Below are 19,529 nucleotides of genomic sequence, written 5' to 3' on the forward strand. Positions count from 1 at the left end.
TGGCACTTAAAGGCAACTGTAACCATAATTTCAATACTAGGAAATCTCAGTAATATCTAGACACTGTTGCTAACTGGGGTAAACCCTGTTATATCAAAATGACCCCTATAAGAACTACAGAATGCATGGAGTAATTTCAATCAAACTTGTTTAACATGTGACTTGCTAATTGTGAAAAACTATGTATTATTTTATCAGTTTGGTTCATGGCAAAACCACAGAAAAAGTCACACATATAAAATATAAAGTTAAAACATAAAATAGACATATGAAAATATTATCAAACCAGTATAAAATTATTACAAGTAACATTCAGAGTGGCTGTTAATATCATACGTCTCCAGTGCTGTATGTCCAGGAAACTTAAACATACAATAACCACTGGAGATGTCATTAAGGGGGCAGCCCACATTGAATGCATAGAAAAATAGGTTGGTTTCGTGATCTCCCACTCCCCCCCCCCCCCCCCCCCCCACCACCCAAGTCAAATAAAAAGTAATGCTAAATCTGTGTCCACATCAGATGCATAACAAAATAATTTTGTACAACTCATTTTCAGTATATTTTCTATCAGAATATATGGGATAGCTGAAAAAATTAAGTCCTACAAAAATGGTGATGTGTTGAAATAAATGTCATTTTCTTCACCCACAAAACTGAGATAAAAGGGTGCACAGAAAACAGACTTTTGAAGATATCACAGATCAACTATGTAGACTGATAGAGAATTCAATTTAGAATGCTGGCATCAAATTCTGATCAAAATGATATGTACCACACTCAAGTTATGTTTCCTGCCAATTTTAAAACTACAGTTTCAAGAAAAATGCATTTAAAGTGTTGGGTTACTTTGTTTCAGTTAAATTAGCCTACTTTTAGTCAGTGATCCCTGTACCATGCAGCAATCCCTCCAGATACAAAAGGAGAGCCTCCTCCATCTTTGTGACCATGGTAGTCCAGCTTCTGTCTTCCATTGCTCTTTCCACTCGATATGCTTTTCATCTGCTTTTGTGTAGAAGTAGTAACAGTCTGGTCCGATCTCAAGTTTGAGCAGGTTCATAATTTCCATAAAGCCTGCTAGGCTGTCATTGAAATTACATGTCAGTTTTTTTTTCTTATTCTGTATGGTTTTTGGAGACACTTTTTCACTAATCGACTTATAATTTGATAACAGAGTTTCTGGGAAACTTGGGATGAGCACTACAATGAAGCAGACATCCCAGAGAACATTTTAAGCCATAAAAGATTGATTTTTTGAAATTTTCAAGTAGGGATACCTCTTTATGAATGTTGATCTAGTCTCCTTGAAATCCTGTTATTGGGCATTCACTAATAACTTACATAGTCTAATGTTTCAAACAATGCAAACTCCAGGTAGGAATATCAACAATGTAGTAAAAGACAGATTGCTACGTACCGTAAAGAAGAGAGACACGCTTAGAGGATACTCACATGTAGCTTTCAGCCACAGCCTCTGTCATTAAAGACAAACACACACACACACACACACACACACACACACACACACACACACACACGACCGCCAACACCAGCCTCTAGGGCTGGAATGCATCATGTGGGACGCAAGTAGAAATCTGGAGGGGGTGGGGAAGGGGAAGGGACAGTAGTGTATAGTCTGTCTGTAAACTCAAGAGCGAGCAGCACTTTAGGTGGGGGAAGTGGCCTTTCCTGGAAGAACGCTGCCACCGGCCTACAGGGGCACCCAAAATCTGTTGCCCGTTATCCGTCTAGCAGTGCAGATCGACGTGCAGTGATATACGTCGTTTCTGTTCGTGGGATCTTAGTTGCCCGTGTCAGTGAGTAAACTTCGTATACTTACTGATGTACTTCAATATCCGGAAGTGATGGATAATCATCTAGCATTGCAAGAAAATGTGCAGAATACGAAGAAGAGGAGGTATTTGGGGAGTAACGAGCGTTTGATCGTCTCTAATGTTATTACAGCGTGTATTAAAGAGGCTACCCAAAAAGAACTGTTGGCTAATATTACCAGTCCCAATCAAAGGGCTGCAATTTATGCAAACATCAGCCTTACCTAATAGGACGCAGAAGTAAGGAATGGAAAAATAAGCTGCATGGTTTACTAGAATCGCCAAGAAGGAAAACTAATAATTTTGGGAGGAAACCCATCGTTACAGATAGTTTCAAAATCACGTAAAACATTTCATGCTTATGGAACACTAAATCTCTCTCTCGGTCACCGTTCATCTGATTCTAAGACATATTGCTTAAAACATGTGTGCAATAGCTATTCTAAACACTGCTGAAATTTCCTTCGAAACATGTACACTGGTTCTGGACTTCTAAGCAAAAAGCTTGACATACGAGGTGCGTTCACATATTAATTTTTATTTTTTGGTAAGAACTTTATTTGTTAATCTACAGCAATGTTATCCTCTTCAAAATATTCCCCATTACATACTATACACATATGCCAGTGCTTTTTCCAATTCCCGAAACACTTTAGGAAGTGTTTCTTCGGGATAGTTTATAGGTCTCTTAACTGTGCATTTTTAATCTCATCCATGCTTGTAAAACCGCTGTCCCTTAAGGCCTGCTCTGAAATGTTTATACCACTTGTCTGCCCTTGGTTTACTCATAACAGGCTCACCAAAAGCAATCTTTACCATTTCTAAAAATTTCACACGCTTTATTCCATTCTTATAACAAAATTTAATACAGATTCTCTAATTTATTTTTATTTGTTGATGCTACCAAAACACATGCTTTTGAGGCATGTTTACGAAGACAGTGACAAAAAGTAGTGCAAATCGGACTAATGCAACACACAAAATTATAAATTTCTGCTTACTTTTTAAACACTCTTTGTATTGCAAGAATTGTTAAGTTTCAATGCAGTCCTTCAAAGAAAACTTCTGCCTTTTAGTAGAAACACAAAAAAAGAACAAGCCTTAAATTCTAAAGACTGGTTGCAGTATATGGGGTTCGTTTTACGAATAGCAATAGAGGAACATACACATTCACTTGAACAGGCATTTGGTTCTATATTTGTAGTAGAATCCTGACTTCCATTCTTATGTTAATATTATTTACTCTATAATGTTGTGTTTTGGAAGAAGCTATCGTTTTCAGTATTCCTTATGGTCTTAATGCATTTGTCTAAAAATGAACACAGCCGAGACGTATCTGTACACGGCTTCACCATACATTTAAAGCGCGCCCCGCGGCATGGCCAGCACTGCGTTGTGAAACAGCCTGTAGAGGCGCCTTGTGATGTAGCTGGGTCGGCAGGTTGGGGACTCGCTCGCTCGCTCTTCAGTTTACCGACAGACTATACAGGTGGGGAGAGAGATGAATGCTATCTGGTGGAGTGTGCAGGGATTAGACTGCCAACAGGCACAGCATCACACGAGGTTGTGGGGCAGGGACGTGGAGAAAGAAGGAACAAAAAAGGAGAGGAGTGGGTAAAGATGGGTGGATGTATTGGCAGAGGGCTGCAAATAAACAGGGTTGGAGACAAGATTGGGGAGGAGATTATAGGACAGAGGGGGTGGAAACTGTTGGGTGGAAGGTGTGAGGGCAGTATATTATTATAGGTTGAGACCAGGATAATTACGGGAGCAGAGAATGTGTTATAAGGACAACTCTCATCTGCCCAGTTAAGAAAAGTTGCTGTTGGAGGGAAGGATCCAGATGGTTTGGATAGTGAAGCAGTCATTGAAATCAAATGTATTATGTTCAGCTGCATGTGGTACCACAAGGTGGTCTACTTTGCTCTTGGAAAAAGTTTGGTGGTGGCCATTCATACTGGTGGACAGCTGGTTGGTAATCATACACCCAAATTTAGCTATGCTGGACTTGTCAAAGACCTACCCTCCTTCTTCTGATCCCTGTAATGGAAGCACTTCTTTACCACCAATCCCTCAAAAAGAGAGAGAGAGAGAGAGAGAGAGAGAGAGAGAGAGAGAGAGAGAGAGAGAGAGAGAGACCATAATTCTAACACTGAACACTGCCTCTTCCAGTTCATACAACCATCCAACCATGATCCTCTCTCCTCCCATGTAACCACCCACTGGTCACCTTCTGGGAATTCCTTGCCTCCAACTTAGCCTCACTATCCTTCCCCTAGTACCTTCCTTAGAACACTAACCTTTTGGTAGAAGAAAGAAAAGCCATACAGAACCTCAACAAATCCTGGCATAATCATCCCACCTGTAAACAAAGGCTCCACTGTTGTAATGAATCACAGTGACTACTGGGCAGAAGGCCTCCACCAATTATCTGACTCCTCCACCTACAAACTCTGCCAGAGTGATCCCATCCCAGAAATCCTGCACAAACTCCAATCCTTTCTTAACGCCTTAGGCCCCTCCCAGAACATCTCCCCTGAATCCAGTTCCCTCCTTAACCCTATGACACTCCACACACACACCTTCTACATGCCTCCCAAAATCTGCAAACCCAACAATCCTTGATGCCCCATGAGGCTGGTTATTGTGCCCCCGCAGAAAGAATTTCGGCACTCATTGACCAACACCTCCAACCAATTGCCCATAATATAGCCTCCCATGTCAAAGGCACCAACCACTTCCTTCACTGACTCTCCACCATCCCCACCATTTTACGTCCTGGATCCCTACTCATCATTGTTGATGCCATCTCCCTATATGACGACGTCCCTCATGCCTGTGGTCTTACCACTATTGAACACTAGCGTTCCCAGCACCCTTTAGACTCCAAACCTACTACATCATCCCTCATACACCTTACTAACTTTTTCCTAACCTACAACTACAACTCATTTGAAGGGAAGGTTTATAAACAAATACGCGGCACTGTCCGGGCACCCACATGGCACCTTCCTATGCCAAACTTTTTATGGGCCATCTAGAGGAGACCTTCCTAGCTTCCCAAAACACCAAACTACAATTCTGGTTCAGGTTCACTCATGATATCTTCGTGATCTGGGCCCAGGGTCAAGACATCCTAGCGACGTTCCTTCACAACTTCAACACCTTCTCTCCCAGCCATTTTGTGTGGTCCTCCTCAATCCACTGTGCCACCTTCCTAAATATTGACCTCTTCCTGTCTAATAGCTCCATCTCCACCTCTGCCCACATTAAACCTGCCAACCACAAACAGTACCTGAAGTTTGACAGATGTCATCCCTTTCACACCAAAAAATTCCTCCCATATAGCCTGGCTACCCAGTGTAGTAGCAACTTCTGACACTGAATGTAACAGCAACATGAAATGTAGCGGGAAGAGGTAGAAGGCACTGTATTAAGACTCCTCTGAGCTTTCCAAATGATTTATTGTTTCCAACTACAGTGCCGCATTCCCCTTGGTCTAGCGTCATCGGGTCCCGCAATGCTGACGACGCCACCTCAGCGACCCGTCAAGCGCTCTGCTAATGTGTCGGCCCTGTACGGTCGTGGTGATACGACGATGTCAGGGCTGCATCGGCAGCCAACTCGACAGCCTTCTCCCTGCCACCCACTGACAACTGCAAGGTGGCCTGTGTCATGTGTCCGTGCTGGCGTGGCTGGGTCGTGGTGACAACAAGCGTCCACAGTCCAGCAGCTGAATCTACAGCCCTCACCCTGTATGTCTCTGGTGTGAGTTGGGAGCCAAGACGACTGCCTGCGGTAGCGAGCCTTGGAGTGGCACACTGTTGGCTGGTTACGGACCTCACGTCGACCACAGAGGGTCGAACCAGCGACCCGCCGTGGTCTGGAATGCTGGCGCCCCATCTGCTCGTGTGTGTAGCCGGTGGTGTGTGACACCCCGCCATCCAGGAAAGCTGCCACACTTGAATTCTTTGTTAGTGAATTGGCTACTATTTATATGAAGCTGTGTGCCTCTGTTTTGCTAAACGCACCGCTCCACGTCATGTACTCATAACACTTAGGTTGACCAGTGGGCCCCTTCTGCCTGTGACTTGTGCCATGCAAACCACTGCATGTACTTTTTCTGGTGGTTCTACGCCCCTGTGGCCTCTATTTTACTTCGCAACTGCTGGTGAGCATAACTCACTGTAAACAGGTCCGCACCTGGCTGTAACTTGTGCGCTCAGAAATATTGCACCAAAACTGAATTTTCCTATCCCAAATGGTAGTGCTGCTACACCAGGGATGGCATATATGCAGTGACAAAAACTCCCTTGCTCAGTATGCTGAGGGTCTCACCAAGGTCTTTACAGACAGGCACTATCCCTCATACCTAGCCTGCAAATAGATATCCCATGCCATTTTGCTTCACAATCCCAATCCTCCCACCACTTCCAAAAATCAGCCACAGTGGAGTGTCCCCTTCGTCGCCCAGCACCAACCCGGACTGTAACAACTAAACCACATTCTTTGCCAGGGCTTTGATTACTTATCATTGTGACCTGAAATAAGGGACATCTTACCCGAGATATTTCCCACCCTTCCTAAAGTGGTGTTCCATTGACCAACCGACCTCCACAACATCCTAGTCCATCCATATGCCACTCACAATCCCAACTCCTTGCCACAAGGATCACACCCCTGTGGAAGATGCAGGTGCAAAACCTGCCCAATCCACCCACCCAGCACTTCTATTCCAGACCTGTCAAAGGTTTATCCTACCACATCAGGGTCAGGGACATCTGTGAAAGCAGCAATGTCAGTTAACCATCTCTGCTGCAATCATTACACAGCATTTTATATTGATATGACTACTAATCAGCTACCACCAAACTGTGGCCAAAAGCAGAGTAGAGCACCCCGTGGCACAACATGCAGCTGAACACAACACACTTGATTTCAATGGCTGCCTCACTACCCAAGCCATCTGGATCCTTCCCTCCACCACCAGCTTTTCTGAACTGCACAGATGGGAGTTATCCTTACAACACATTCTCCGCTCCTTTAATTATTCTGACTTCAACCTACAATAACGTACTGTCACCACACCTTCCACCCAATAGTTTCCACCCCTTCTGTCCTTTCATCTCCTCCCCATTTTCATCTCCCACCCTATTTATTTGCAGCCCTCTGACAATGCATCCACTCAGTTTTGCCCAGTCCTCTACTTTTTTTTCTTCTTTCCTCACATTACTGCCCCACAACCTCCTAATGCTGTGCCTGTTGGTAGTCTGGTCCCCGCTCACTCCACCACATAGCATTCATCTCTCTCCCCATCAATACCCTACTGTCCCTTCCCCTTCCCCTCCAGATTGCTGCCTGCTTCCCATGTGATGTTGCATTCTGGCCCAAGATTCTGGTGTTAATGGACGTGTGTGTGTGTGTGTGTGTGTGTGTGTGTGTGTGTGTGATGCAGTAGTGGCAGCTTGAAATTTTCCTTGGCAGCTGCACAATAGTATGCAATGTGATCTAGTAAGTGTGGCTCTCCAATTCCTGTTCAAAAACAGTGTTCAGGTAAGTAACACAGACATAGGAAAACAAATACTGCAGGCAATAAAATGAGTCTCGGAAATTTACACGGAAAGAAAAAATGCAAAATCTGAACTTCACTCATAACCATTTGTAAGCTAGGTCTCTTTTACAGTGACTGGCAACAGGTACACCAATCCTAAGACAAGTGCCTAAAGTTACTCCCTTTAGGTAGCCCACCACATTAAAAACCATAAATCAACATCATCAGACAAGTTTTAAGATCATCTGTAGGTAGTATAAGTTCGTGTTTATCATATTTTTCTTTCATGAAAAAGATGTGGGATCAACTGGGAAACCTGTGAATCATTTCCATGGTTTATTATACCATTTTACAATGGTATTCATAGCATCTCTGGGACGACCATACGAAAACTGCAAAACATATAGAAAATACACACATCAGTGGATAGACCATCTCTCCATGTTCTTAACTAACATTGCAGGGCACCATTTGTGACATGGCAAATGTCAATACAATAGTGAAACTCTTGCCATATAAGCCCCAACAGGTCATGGTTGAAATCAGAAACCACATTCGTTATCTGACCTTGCAACTCTTCCATATCAAGTAGCAGCAGACAGAGGAAGATATTATCTTTGACATACAAGGTGTGATTGGAAAATTTTAAGAATGAGCTTGTGCAGTGGTGGTACTTACATGCTACTGTGATGCATCTCCTTCAAAGTAGTCCCCTTCTGACTGAACACACTGACTCCAATGGTCTTTCCACTTTTGGAAACATTCCTGGAAATTTTTTGTTTCCTGAAATATGTTAAGGATGCTCTCTGTATTTGCCTGGATGTTTTCAATCAAGTCAAATCGCTTCCCTTTCAAAGAAACTTTCAGTTTAGGAAACAGGTAGAAGTCCACAGGGGCCAAATCAGGGGAATATGGCAGTTGTGGAACCACAGGAATTTTTAATTTGGTCAAAAATTCAACGATGAAGAAGGCACGATGAGCCGGAGCATTGTCATGGTGTAGCACCCAACTCCTGTCTTCCCACAATGCAGGCTTTTTCTTCTGCACCTTTTCACGCAAATGCTCAAGGACACATTTGTAGAATTCCTGGTTAATTGTCTGTCCCCCAGGGGTAAATTCATGATGCACAACACTGGTAGAATTGATTTTTGTCTTCACCTTCGACCGACTTTGCCATGCTTTTTTCGTTCGTAGTGAATCTGGAGTCTTCCACTTTGAAGACTGCACTTTGGTTTCAGGATCATATCAATATACTCATGATTCATCACCTGTAATTACCCTGTTTAACAAATCTGGGTCATTTTTAGTCCAATTAATCAGTTCTTGGCACCTGTCAAGTTGGTATTGTCTCTGGTCATTTGACAATACTTTTGGAATGAATTTTGCAGATACTCGACACACATTCAGATCTTCAGATAAAATTGACTGAACTGCATAGAAACTTAAATTAAGTTCATCAGCCATCTCCCTAACTGTAATTCTATGATCAGAGCATACTAAGTCATGAACTTTCACAACATTTTCATTCATTTTTGAGGTGGAAGGACAGCTGGACCACGGTTCATCTTCAAATGATTCTTGGCCATTTTTAAATCTGTTCAACCAGACAAAAATATTTGACTGGCTCATAAAATTTATCTCCAAAAGCCGTTTATAATAGTTCATAAGTCTCAGAAGCTGATTTCAGTTTTAAAACAAAATTTCACACAAACTCATTGCTCTGTTTTTACGTCAGTTTTCACACAGACAGAATCTGGCAACAAGCCGTAACAGACCCACTCTCAACCAGCTGCCACAACAGACTGAATAAAGGAAACACAGTTTCCTGTCAGAGGGCGTGTACCTGCCCAACAAACCAGTAAGCAGTTGCGGATCCATTCTTAAAACTTTCCAATCACACCTCGTAATCCCATATGAAGAAATCATTAAGTTAAAACTGGGTTCATAGGGGCCACCAAAGAAGAGGAAAGTCATGATGGAAAGCATATCCAATCCAACACTGTCTTGCTGTAATAATGGCAAAAGCCATTGCTGCAGCATGTCCAGACACACAAAAACAGTCACAGTTCTCTCTGGAAAGAAGTGGTCTATAACATTCTGAAGGGCACATGGCACAAAACACTTTAAATTTAGGTGAATTATGAATATGTTCCACAATCCATGTGAATGTTCTGCACCAAAACCACACACGTTTCGACAGCTCACCTATCCAGGAGCACAAAATGTGGCTTTGTCACTTGAAACCAACTTCTGTTAATATCTGTCTTCCTTCAGTAGCCACTGCAAAAGTCAGAATGAAGCTCTTTCTCCTGAGTATACAGCACATGTAACAGCTGGAGTTGGTATGGTTTTACACACAGACGTTTGCATAGAATGCACCAGGCAGTTCACTGCAGTACCTGCAGTTCTCTGCTCACATGTGTTGTCAGTTGGATTGTGACAGATGAGGCCTGCACATGCTCCACCTTCTCTGCAGATCATCCCAGCCAGCCTGTTTTCTTCATACCACATAGTCAACCAGTCTCATGGAATATGTTGTGCTACCCATGAATTGTTTTTTCTGGTGGAACTTTCATCTGACATTGTGTGAAATCGTCACTGAATTTAATGAATTCAGGGACATAAAATATATACATTGCTCCATTATATACATGCTTGCCTTGTAGTAGTGTGCTCTGCACCTACACTAGAGCATTTATTACAAATTGAAACTTGAGAGATGCTCTATCCACTGATTTGTGTCATTTTTCTGTATATCTTGTAGTTCTTGCACAGTCATCTTCTGAAACCCCAGAGGTACTTACAAATAAACTGTATAGTCCCCAAGCTGATTGTCGTAACACACTTCCCAATCAAATGTATGCTGAACATCTTGTGTGACTCCTAGGGAACATAATTTGAAGTACACTAAAGGGTCAAATTTCTTATCTGTAGATGGATGTCAGATATGCAGCCAACTTCCAAGATAGTATACTCTAGGTGACATAATGCTACAACGGAATGGCCAGAAGTGTATACAGATGATGGACTAATTAGATATTGTGTCTCTCCTGGATAGAGAAATTTTTGGAAACACACAAATTATAAATGTTCTTCTGTCAATCCAATGATAAATGTCAGATGCAAAATATAAAACTTAGCAATGAAGGAATGAGTAAAGAGATACTGTTGGAGTAAAACATTCCACCACCATTAGGTGTGAAGGTGTTAATGTGGAAGAGGTTACTCATAAAACTAAGTAAATCTCTGGAATTCCTGGAGAAATTTCAAGCCATCTTTGTACATGCATGACTTATCATCTGGAAAAAATACTGTGGAGGTAACACACCTATAGCTGTGTAGATAGGGATGTAATGGGACCTCTAGAACCATTAGAGCAACTTCACACAAACTTGGTATGCATATGAGTTAGTAATTTGGATCATGTCTTCATGATCTGAACTCAGGACCAGGACACCCTACTGTTATTCCTTCACAACCTCAACACCTTCTCTCTCATCCACTTTACCTGGTCCTCCTCAACCCAAGATGCCATTTTCCTGGACATTGATCTCCTCCTCGGTGATTGCTCCAAGTACGCCGATTCCCAAATTAAACCCACCGATCACCAACATTACCTGCATTTAAATAGCTGTCATCCCTTCCGCACCAAAAAGTATCTCCCATACAACCAGGCCACCCAGGGATGGTGTATGCAGTGACAAGAATTCCCTCACCCTGTACATTCCCCTTTCCTGCCCATTCCTTATCCCCACCTACCTCCTTGCCCCAAAGCCTCCGACCAATGCAGCACCTGTTTGCACACCTCCTTATAACCCTGCATACTCTTCCAGACGGTGGTCCTCTCTCCCCTCACCACCACCCGTACTGTGCTATCCCTTCCCCTTCCCTACCTGCTACAGATTGCTGCTTCCATTCAACATGACACTTGCACTGCTTTGCATTCCAGTCCAAGTTGCTGCAGATGGAGGTCATGTATGCGTGAAGTGAGCTTGCTTCTGTGAAAGAATGTGTGTGTGTTTCCTTTTCTGAAGAAGGCTTTGGACAAATAACTAATTGTGTAAAAATCTTTTCATTGTGCCTGTCTGCAACTCAATCTGTCATCTTTACCGTGAGCAGCAGTGTACTTTTTCCTTATATTGTTGGTATTCCAATCTGGAGTTTCCATTGTTTAATTTGGAAGATAAATAAATGAAATAAAAATACATTGTTTGTAAGACATCCCCCGGATGTGATTTTGAATCCATGGTTTTTAGGATTGCTAGGCTGGTTGGTAACATTCCCCTCTTAAGTCAAAGTTTTAAATGATACTGCTGCATCCTAAATGGATTACAAGCAATGGAAGGAGTATAAGATAACCACTCATCACATAGCTGAAGCATTGAGCAATTGACAGGCACAAAGGAAAAGGAGGAGTTATTACACACATTAAGACAGAATGCAAGTTCAGAAACATTGAGACAAGTAGATTTCACAGTGACCAGGACTATAAGTGTGTGCTTGTGAATTAATGCTGAAAAATAGTTCACTTTTAATTCTAACTGTATATACATCCCCACTGGGAAATTTTGAACTATTTATGGGGAATCTGGATTCTTACTGTGCTATCTGATAGACAGTCTGTGGTGATTTTGATGTAGATTTTCTAAAGGACTGTGATAGGAAAAATTATCTGGAAACCTTACTTGGATCCTATAATTTGGTCTCAGTTATTAACTTTCCAAAACAGATGGATAAAGACAGTAGGACACCAATTGATAATGTTTTTTTTTTTTTTTTTTTTTTGATGAAGCTCAAAGTAAGAAAATAACTTTTTACCCAGTAACAATTGCTCTCTCTGATCGTGATGCACAGTTAGTCAGGATAAATAACATAGCACCTTATGCTATGGATACTCTTCAGTGGAAATCAGTTAGAATAACTGATGACTCTAGGAAAAATGTATTTAAGAATAGTTTACAGTAGATGACATGGAATGTAATTTGTAATTAACCAAATGCTAACATAAAATTTAATCTATTTCATGATAAATTCATATCATTATTTGAAAATAGATTCCTCATCTTTTGGCAAGAACAAGTAGGAATCCTGCAGTAGTTGCACACTACAAAAATACTCAAAATTGATAAGAAAGTTTATTAAAAAATCAAAGCACATGCACATAACATCAGAAATCAGTACTTCTGAAAACAGACTTAAAGTAGTATGGAATATAGTGAAGTGATAGACAGGGTAATAAGCCACAGAACAGCACAACAGCACTACTGAACTGAATGGAAGGTCTATAAATGATGACTCACAGGTAGCAAATGCAGTTAATCAGAATCACAGCAGTATGTTGAAAGTAACTTTCATAAAATTCAATCATATGAATGTATCACCAAATTCTCTTCCTGACATTAAGAAAATTATACATTCTCTCAAAAATAAAAGCTCATCTGGTTTTGATGGTGTTTCCAATAGAGTACTAAAATGTGTTTCTGTATAATAATTCTGGTCTTATCTGAAATATGGAATGAAACATTAACTCATGGCATTTTTGCAGAGAGGCTGTACTATGCCTTTGTTAAACCAGTTTTTAAGAAAGGCGATAAGAGAGATGTCAATAATTACTGACCAGCTTCACTGCTGACATCATTCTCCAAAATTTTAGAGAGGGTGATGTATTCTAGAATAGTTTCTCACCTTAGCAACAATAGTGTCCTTAGCAAATCACAATCTTAGTAATTCAAGCAAAATAGTCCAGGGACGTAATTCTGACTGGGGAGAAATCATGTATGGGGTCCCCCAAGGTTCAGTCTTAGGTCCACTACTGTTCCTCATGTATGTAAATGATCTTCTGTCTAGTATACAACAGTCAGAATTATTTCTTTTTGCAGTTGAGAATAGTACTGTAATCAATTCAAGCATACATACGGAAACAGAAGAAATGGTAAACAAAGTTCTTAAAAGCATCATTGACTGGTTTTCTGAAAATGATCTCACCCTCAATTTTAAAGAGACCCAACATATTCATTTCTGCACATTTAGAGGTACTACAGCAATGATAAGTGTAACACATAGTGAGGAAATAATAAATAGGATGGAAACTTCAAAATTCTTAGGGGTCCATATAATTAGAATTTAAATGTGAAAAAACACATTTTGGAATTCTTAAAACAACTTAGTTCAGCCACCTTTGTGCTTAGACTCTTTGCAGATCATGGAGAAAGACACATCAGTAAGTTGACATATTCTGCATATTTTCATTCAATGATGTCGTATGGGATAATGTTCTAGGGTAACTCATCTTTAAGAAAGAAAGTCTACATTGTTAAAAATGTGCTGTGAGAATAATATGTGGTGCTAACCCACAATAATGTTGTAAGTATCTGTCTGAGTTGGGCATATTGTATATTTATTCCTTCATGATGTTTATTGTAAATAATCCACTGCAGCTCAAGAGGAACAATGAGGCACATAATTACACTACTAGAAGGAAAAATGACATTCATTACTCTGCATTAATGTTGTCTTTAGCACAAAAAGGGATGCCACAATGCTCCAACAAAAATTTTTGATCACTGACCCAGTGATATAAAATGTCTGACAGACACCAAAGTAAAATTTGATAACAAACTGAGAAAGTTTCTTCTGGACAGCTTCTTCTATTCTGTTGAAGAATTTCTATTACTGCAATATGTAGCAGATGGTGAGTAGGAATTACTCTCTCACATCTTTATATCCTTTTTTCTTTTCATATAAAAAATAAATAAATAGAAATATTCAGGATGTAACCGTATGTACAAATTAATTTACAATGTGAATGTATAACGACGCATTCCACATCATTATGATCTATTGTGCAAAATGATCCATGGAACATATTACTAACTAACTAGTGGATACAAGACCACATTACTGATCTATTGGAGAATGTCCTCTTTCAAAGCAACAAGAAACACTCTCAATGTATAAAGGGAAGTCAAACAAAAACACAGTCAGATGGAAAAAAAGTAAGCATACTGTTTATTATTTCAAAAGTAATTGCCATAACGTTTAACTCATTTATCCTACTGTGAGACAAAATGGTTGACATCTTCATGGAAAAATGTTCGAAGTTGCCTATGGAACCATGATTGCACCCAGACATGCATCTTTGTTGGAAGCAAATTGACAGCCACAAATGTCTTTCTTCAGTGCTCCAAAAATAGGAAATCGCATGGGGAGAGATGGGGACAGCATGCAGAATGTGTAAGGACTTCCCAGTGCAACTTCTGTAGTGTAGTCAAAATGATGTTGGTGAAATGTGTGCCCACCCAAATGTTGCCAGGATTGTTTTGTCCACACTGCAGAAGTTCTGCACATCCTCCATACAGTCATAATTTCTCCCCATGCAATTCTGACCAGCCAAATGCTCACAAATAATTGCAACTAAATATTAATTTAATTCTCTTTCTGGGTTTCCTCTTTTCTCAACTGATGATCCTGATTGGTAGATACCATTGGTAGTTACTTTTTTTTTTGTAATTCCATGTATACTACACTGACTTATAGGATATTTTCTCTCTTGTTTCAGTAAATTTATACATCTGAAAATGGGAATGTAATTTTCCCAAATCAATGCTGTTCTTACCAAGGTCATAACTGAAGCTCAGTTGTGGATGTTCTGTAAACAAAAGCCTATAAAATACAATTGTTTGAAAAGGCAGCTAAAATGTTCTTCATAAGTAATATATGCTACATAATTCATGCTTTCTAGTGGACTTAGAACATGGCTAGTAATGAAAGAGGATAACTACAATACTTCGTCATATTTCAGTACATGATCTTGGTTTACTGCTTTCGCAAGGAAATCATATTTCAAGGTGCAAAATAAATTATAGTAATGTCTCTGGCTCAGTTTTTCAGGTGGACTGAGGAGCATTTAATATGTGTGGGAATGGAGCCTAGAGTTGGGGCAAGGGGCACAGCAGCATCTTCACAGTCCAGTAGCTATGAGCAGCTGTCCTTAGTGTGTGCAGCAATGAAGAACAGAGCTATGTTTTATATTACATATTACCTGAAACAAATTGCACATAAATGAAGGAACACTGTACAATAGGGACTAACCAAATGGGGCAGAGTAGCTGTTTAGACACTACAGTAACCTCGTATTGAGGATGGAGTTGTTCTGCTTGGCCACCCTGATTTGGGTTTCTCGTGGTTTTCCTAAATCACTTACACAAATTCTGGGATAGTTTCTTAACGTAAGGCCATGACTGACCATCTGTCCTATCCTTGTAAAGCATGGTATATACACTGTGTGTACTGATTTGCATTTTATTACCTTAACCAATCCTATATCATTGTGAGATGATACTTGTGACTTACCTAATGAAAGCGCTGGCAGGTTGATAGACACACAAACAAACACAAACTTACACACAAATGTCTGCTTGTGTCTGTGTATGTGCGGATGGATATGTGTGCGAGTGTATACCTGTCCTATTTTCCCCCTAAGGTAAGTCTTTCTACTCCCGGGATTGGAATGACTCCTTGCCCTCTCCCTTAAAAAACAAATCCTTTTGTCTTTCCCTCTCCTTCCCTCTTTGCTGATGAAGCAACCGTTGGTTGCGAAAGTTTGAATTTTGTGCGTATGTTTGTGTGTCTATCAACCTGCCAGCTCTTTCATTTGGTAAGTCACATCATCTTTGTTTTTAGATATATTTTTCCCATGTGGAATGTTTCCCTTTATTATGTTCATGAGATGATACTTGGATGATAAAGATAGATAAATAAACTTTGTAAGGAGAGGAAGCAATACAACATGATTTGTGCCATCAGCGATGGCGTAGCAGTCTTTTCTGCATGCTGACGTGCAACATGCAACACACTAGTTTGATTCTTGCCTTAGCTTTGATTTAACATTTCTGAATTCTGGAATTTTCTGAGACTGACTGACTTATCAATCAAAAGTTATTTGTTAGAAAACACTGTGCGTGAAAACATAGGAGCATTCTGTACTGAGGCAAACAATTCAGCTCTGTATGTCGTTTTGTGTGTGGTCAATAAATGTGTGTTCAATATAAAGTGTTATTTACTGATGACTCTACTCTTGTAACTGGTTCTTGATTCCTGTTTCTGCTTGACAATATTTTTGCCATCTTTGGTCTAGATATTATATAAATTGCTAAGCTATGATTCATTGCTTTCAATTAGGGAACAAGAAAAAGTTTCTCTGTAAGCTTTTAAGGGTCAGCTTTAGAAACATTTGCAGTAGACCTTATATTCAAGAGTTTATCACAGGACTATGAATTTTCCTCAGTACTGGCACATGCAACTTTTTAAACTATTTTTTTTTCTTTATATCTTGTACTTATAATAGTATCACACTCATATATTGGCCAACTTAGCAGACTATTGGCTTATAGTCTGTTTGTCTTCCATAGGAACCCATTGACGTCTGGCGTAATGTGCGTAGTCATAATCTGTTGGGGCTTCTATATGAAGATCTGAAACGATGGAACTTTATGTTTCAAAACTATGTACAGTTGACACGATTATCTATACAAACCCAAGAAAGTGCCAAACCTATTCAAATGTTTGAAAGATCTGTTCAAAATAACAGGTGAGATTTAATGCAACAAAAGACAGAATAAAGATACATGGCCAAAATCTGTGTTTATGAAACATACTGATTTTTGTAACCCTGCAGGTACTGTTTTGTAGAGATGGCACATCAACAGGGTCTTCTTGAAGATCCTGAATATGATGTTCTTTGTGAGGGTTATGACTGGATTAAGAGGAACATGGATATTCAGCTAGATCTGACAGGTTAGTTTATTGTAACATAAGCCAAGATCATGTGTGTATTTTAATTCTTTATTTATTTAATCATTCATTCCTCATCAGTTACCCCCATATATCTTAGAACCATCGGATTAGTGACTCAGTTGGCTTTGAGTCAGATTATTGATCATTGTTACTTCCATTTTCCATTTGACTGATCAGTAATATGAAACTCTGTCTTTTTTTATTCTCTTTTTGATGTAAAGTATCTGAAAAATATGTAGAAAAAAATGTTTATATGCTTTTCATTGTGCAGGCTTTCCTCCTCTAATACAGAATGGCCCATTGGATAGAGTACATTGTCAGTTAGCCACCCTGCTAAGACATATGCCTGCTTGTGCCATCTGCCACTTCCGATTGGACCCACATAGTATTCCATTAAGCTTGGTGTGGGACATATTGAGCCAGAGGAGGAGTTCTGTTGTGTGTAGAGTCTTGCAGCTGTCTTAAGCACAATGCCCTGTGTAAGAGATGGTCATTTCTGTGTTCTAGAAAGAAGGGCAATACCCAAGTGGATTAAACAATGGTGTGAGACAGATGATGTAACTAATGTGCAACATGAGGGACCTGAAATGACAGTCCGAATGCTGGAAAATATCCGAAGAGTTCATGCAGTTTTGCATTGAGGCTCACAGCGATCAGTCCATTGTCAGTCCTCAGAATTCCTCGCATGTCTTTGCAGAGGATCATGAAACAGATTTACAGTTTCATCCTTATAGTCTGTAGGTGGCAGTTATGGCTGGGAGATAAAGTGTGTAGGCACAATGTCTGCACAACATTACTGGACAAAATTGACCAGGATGAGGCATTTATGACAGATCTTGTGACGTCTGATGAGGCAAACTTTCATTTGAATGGATTTGTTGGTAAACAAAACTTCTAATGTTACTTGGGCACAAGCCACAGGTCACTCACGAAAAGGGCCAGGGTTGTCCAAAGTTGTTATTTGCTGTGCTTTTGGTTGGTCCATTGGTATTGCTGGACCAGTTTTTATTTTTATTTATTTATATATTTTTAAAAGAAAAGATGACAGTGGAAATCCAGTGTCCACTCTGAGAGGTATGCAGCCATTTTAATAATGTCTTCATTCCTCAGCTTCAGGGACATTGCTATTTAAATGCAGTTTGCTTTTAGCAAGATGAGGCTGCATCCCATATTGCCTATAATTCAATGATTACACTGAGGCACCAGTTTCCACATTGATTACTCCCATGATTAGGTGATGTCCCATGGCTGGTAAGAGCACTTGATCTTTCAGCCACAAATTTTTTTCTGTGGGTGTCATCTCAGGAAGAAAGTTTTTTTTTGTGACCATTCCACAATACTGATGACTTGAAGGCTGCAGTCCAGAAAGGGAAAGAGACCATTCCTTAAGAAATGATTGAGAACATAATGTAGAACTTCTGTGAACATCTTCAGCAATGCATTGGCAATGTTGGAAACCATTTGAGTGATGGACTTCTTAAGAAATAAAGTTGTGTTTGGCTTTTTAGTAATGGCAGTGTGTGTTGAACAATTATTTGTCAGTTACATTGGTGTAAATATATGAGGTCTGTTCAAAAAATTCTGGAACTTTGTCCACAAAACTTTTCTATGCTTACATTATATTTATTGTGCATGTTCTCTTTCGAAATACTCTCCACCACTATTGATAAACCTCACTGAACACCATTTCCACTTCTGTAAGCAGTCTTGGTATGCCTCTTGCTGGATCACGCGAAGCACCACCTGTGAATTTTCTTTTATCTCATCTATTGTTGCAAATCTTCATCTTCTCAACGGGATTTTAAACAATGGAAATAAAAAAAAGTCCACAGGGGCCCAGGTCTGGAGAGTATGGAGGCTGAGGCATCACAGTGATTTCACTCATCAGCGGGGATGAATATGCAGGTGCATTATCATGATGCAAGAGCCATGGAATGTCTCGCCACATTTGAAGCCATTTCCTTCTCACATTTTTTTTGCAAGTGTTGCAACATGTCCCGATCATACCATCAGTTAACGGTGTGCCCTTGTGACATGAATTGATGATGAACTAATCCTTCAAAGCCAAAGAAAACTATCACCAAGGTTTGACATTTTACCTGACCTGACAAGCTCTTTTTGGTCTTGGAGAACCTTTTCTGACCCATTGTGAAGACTGAACCTTGGTCTCAGCATCATAACAGTAGACCCATGTCTCATCACCAGTTATGATTATCTTAAAGAACATCTCATTCTCATTTGTGAGATCCAAAAGCTCTTCACAGATTGTAAGGAAAAGGTCTTTCTAATCTTGACTCATGAGCCATTGGACAAACTTGGCAGCAGCAAAATGCATTCCAAAATGCTGTGTC

At 40.2% G+C, this 19,529-nt stretch overlaps 1 protein-coding gene across 5 annotated transcripts in view; it reads left to right on the forward strand.

Moving 5' to 3' along the window:
• LOC124787981 (thymidine kinase 2, mitochondrial-like) overlaps positions 1 to 19,529 on the forward strand; it is a 106,233-nt gene that overhangs the window by 40,356 nt on the left and 46,348 nt on the right. For all 5 annotated transcript variants that reach the window (XM_047255000.1, XM_047255002.1, XM_047254999.1 and 2 more), the window contains 2 exons: positions 16,794 to 16,972; positions 17,060 to 17,178. In XM_047255000.1, coding sequence (XP_047110956.1) covers positions 16,794 to 16,972; positions 17,060 to 17,178 — 298 coding nt within the window. The remainder of the gene's footprint in view (positions 1 to 16,793; positions 16,973 to 17,059; positions 17,179 to 19,529) is intronic.

Source organism: Schistocerca piceifrons, chromosome 3 (genome assembly GCF_021461385.2).
Source record: "Schistocerca piceifrons isolate TAMUIC-IGC-003096 chromosome 3, iqSchPice1.1, whole genome shotgun sequence".
Lineage (NCBI taxonomy): Eukaryota > Metazoa > Arthropoda > Insecta > Orthoptera > Acrididae > Schistocerca > Schistocerca piceifrons.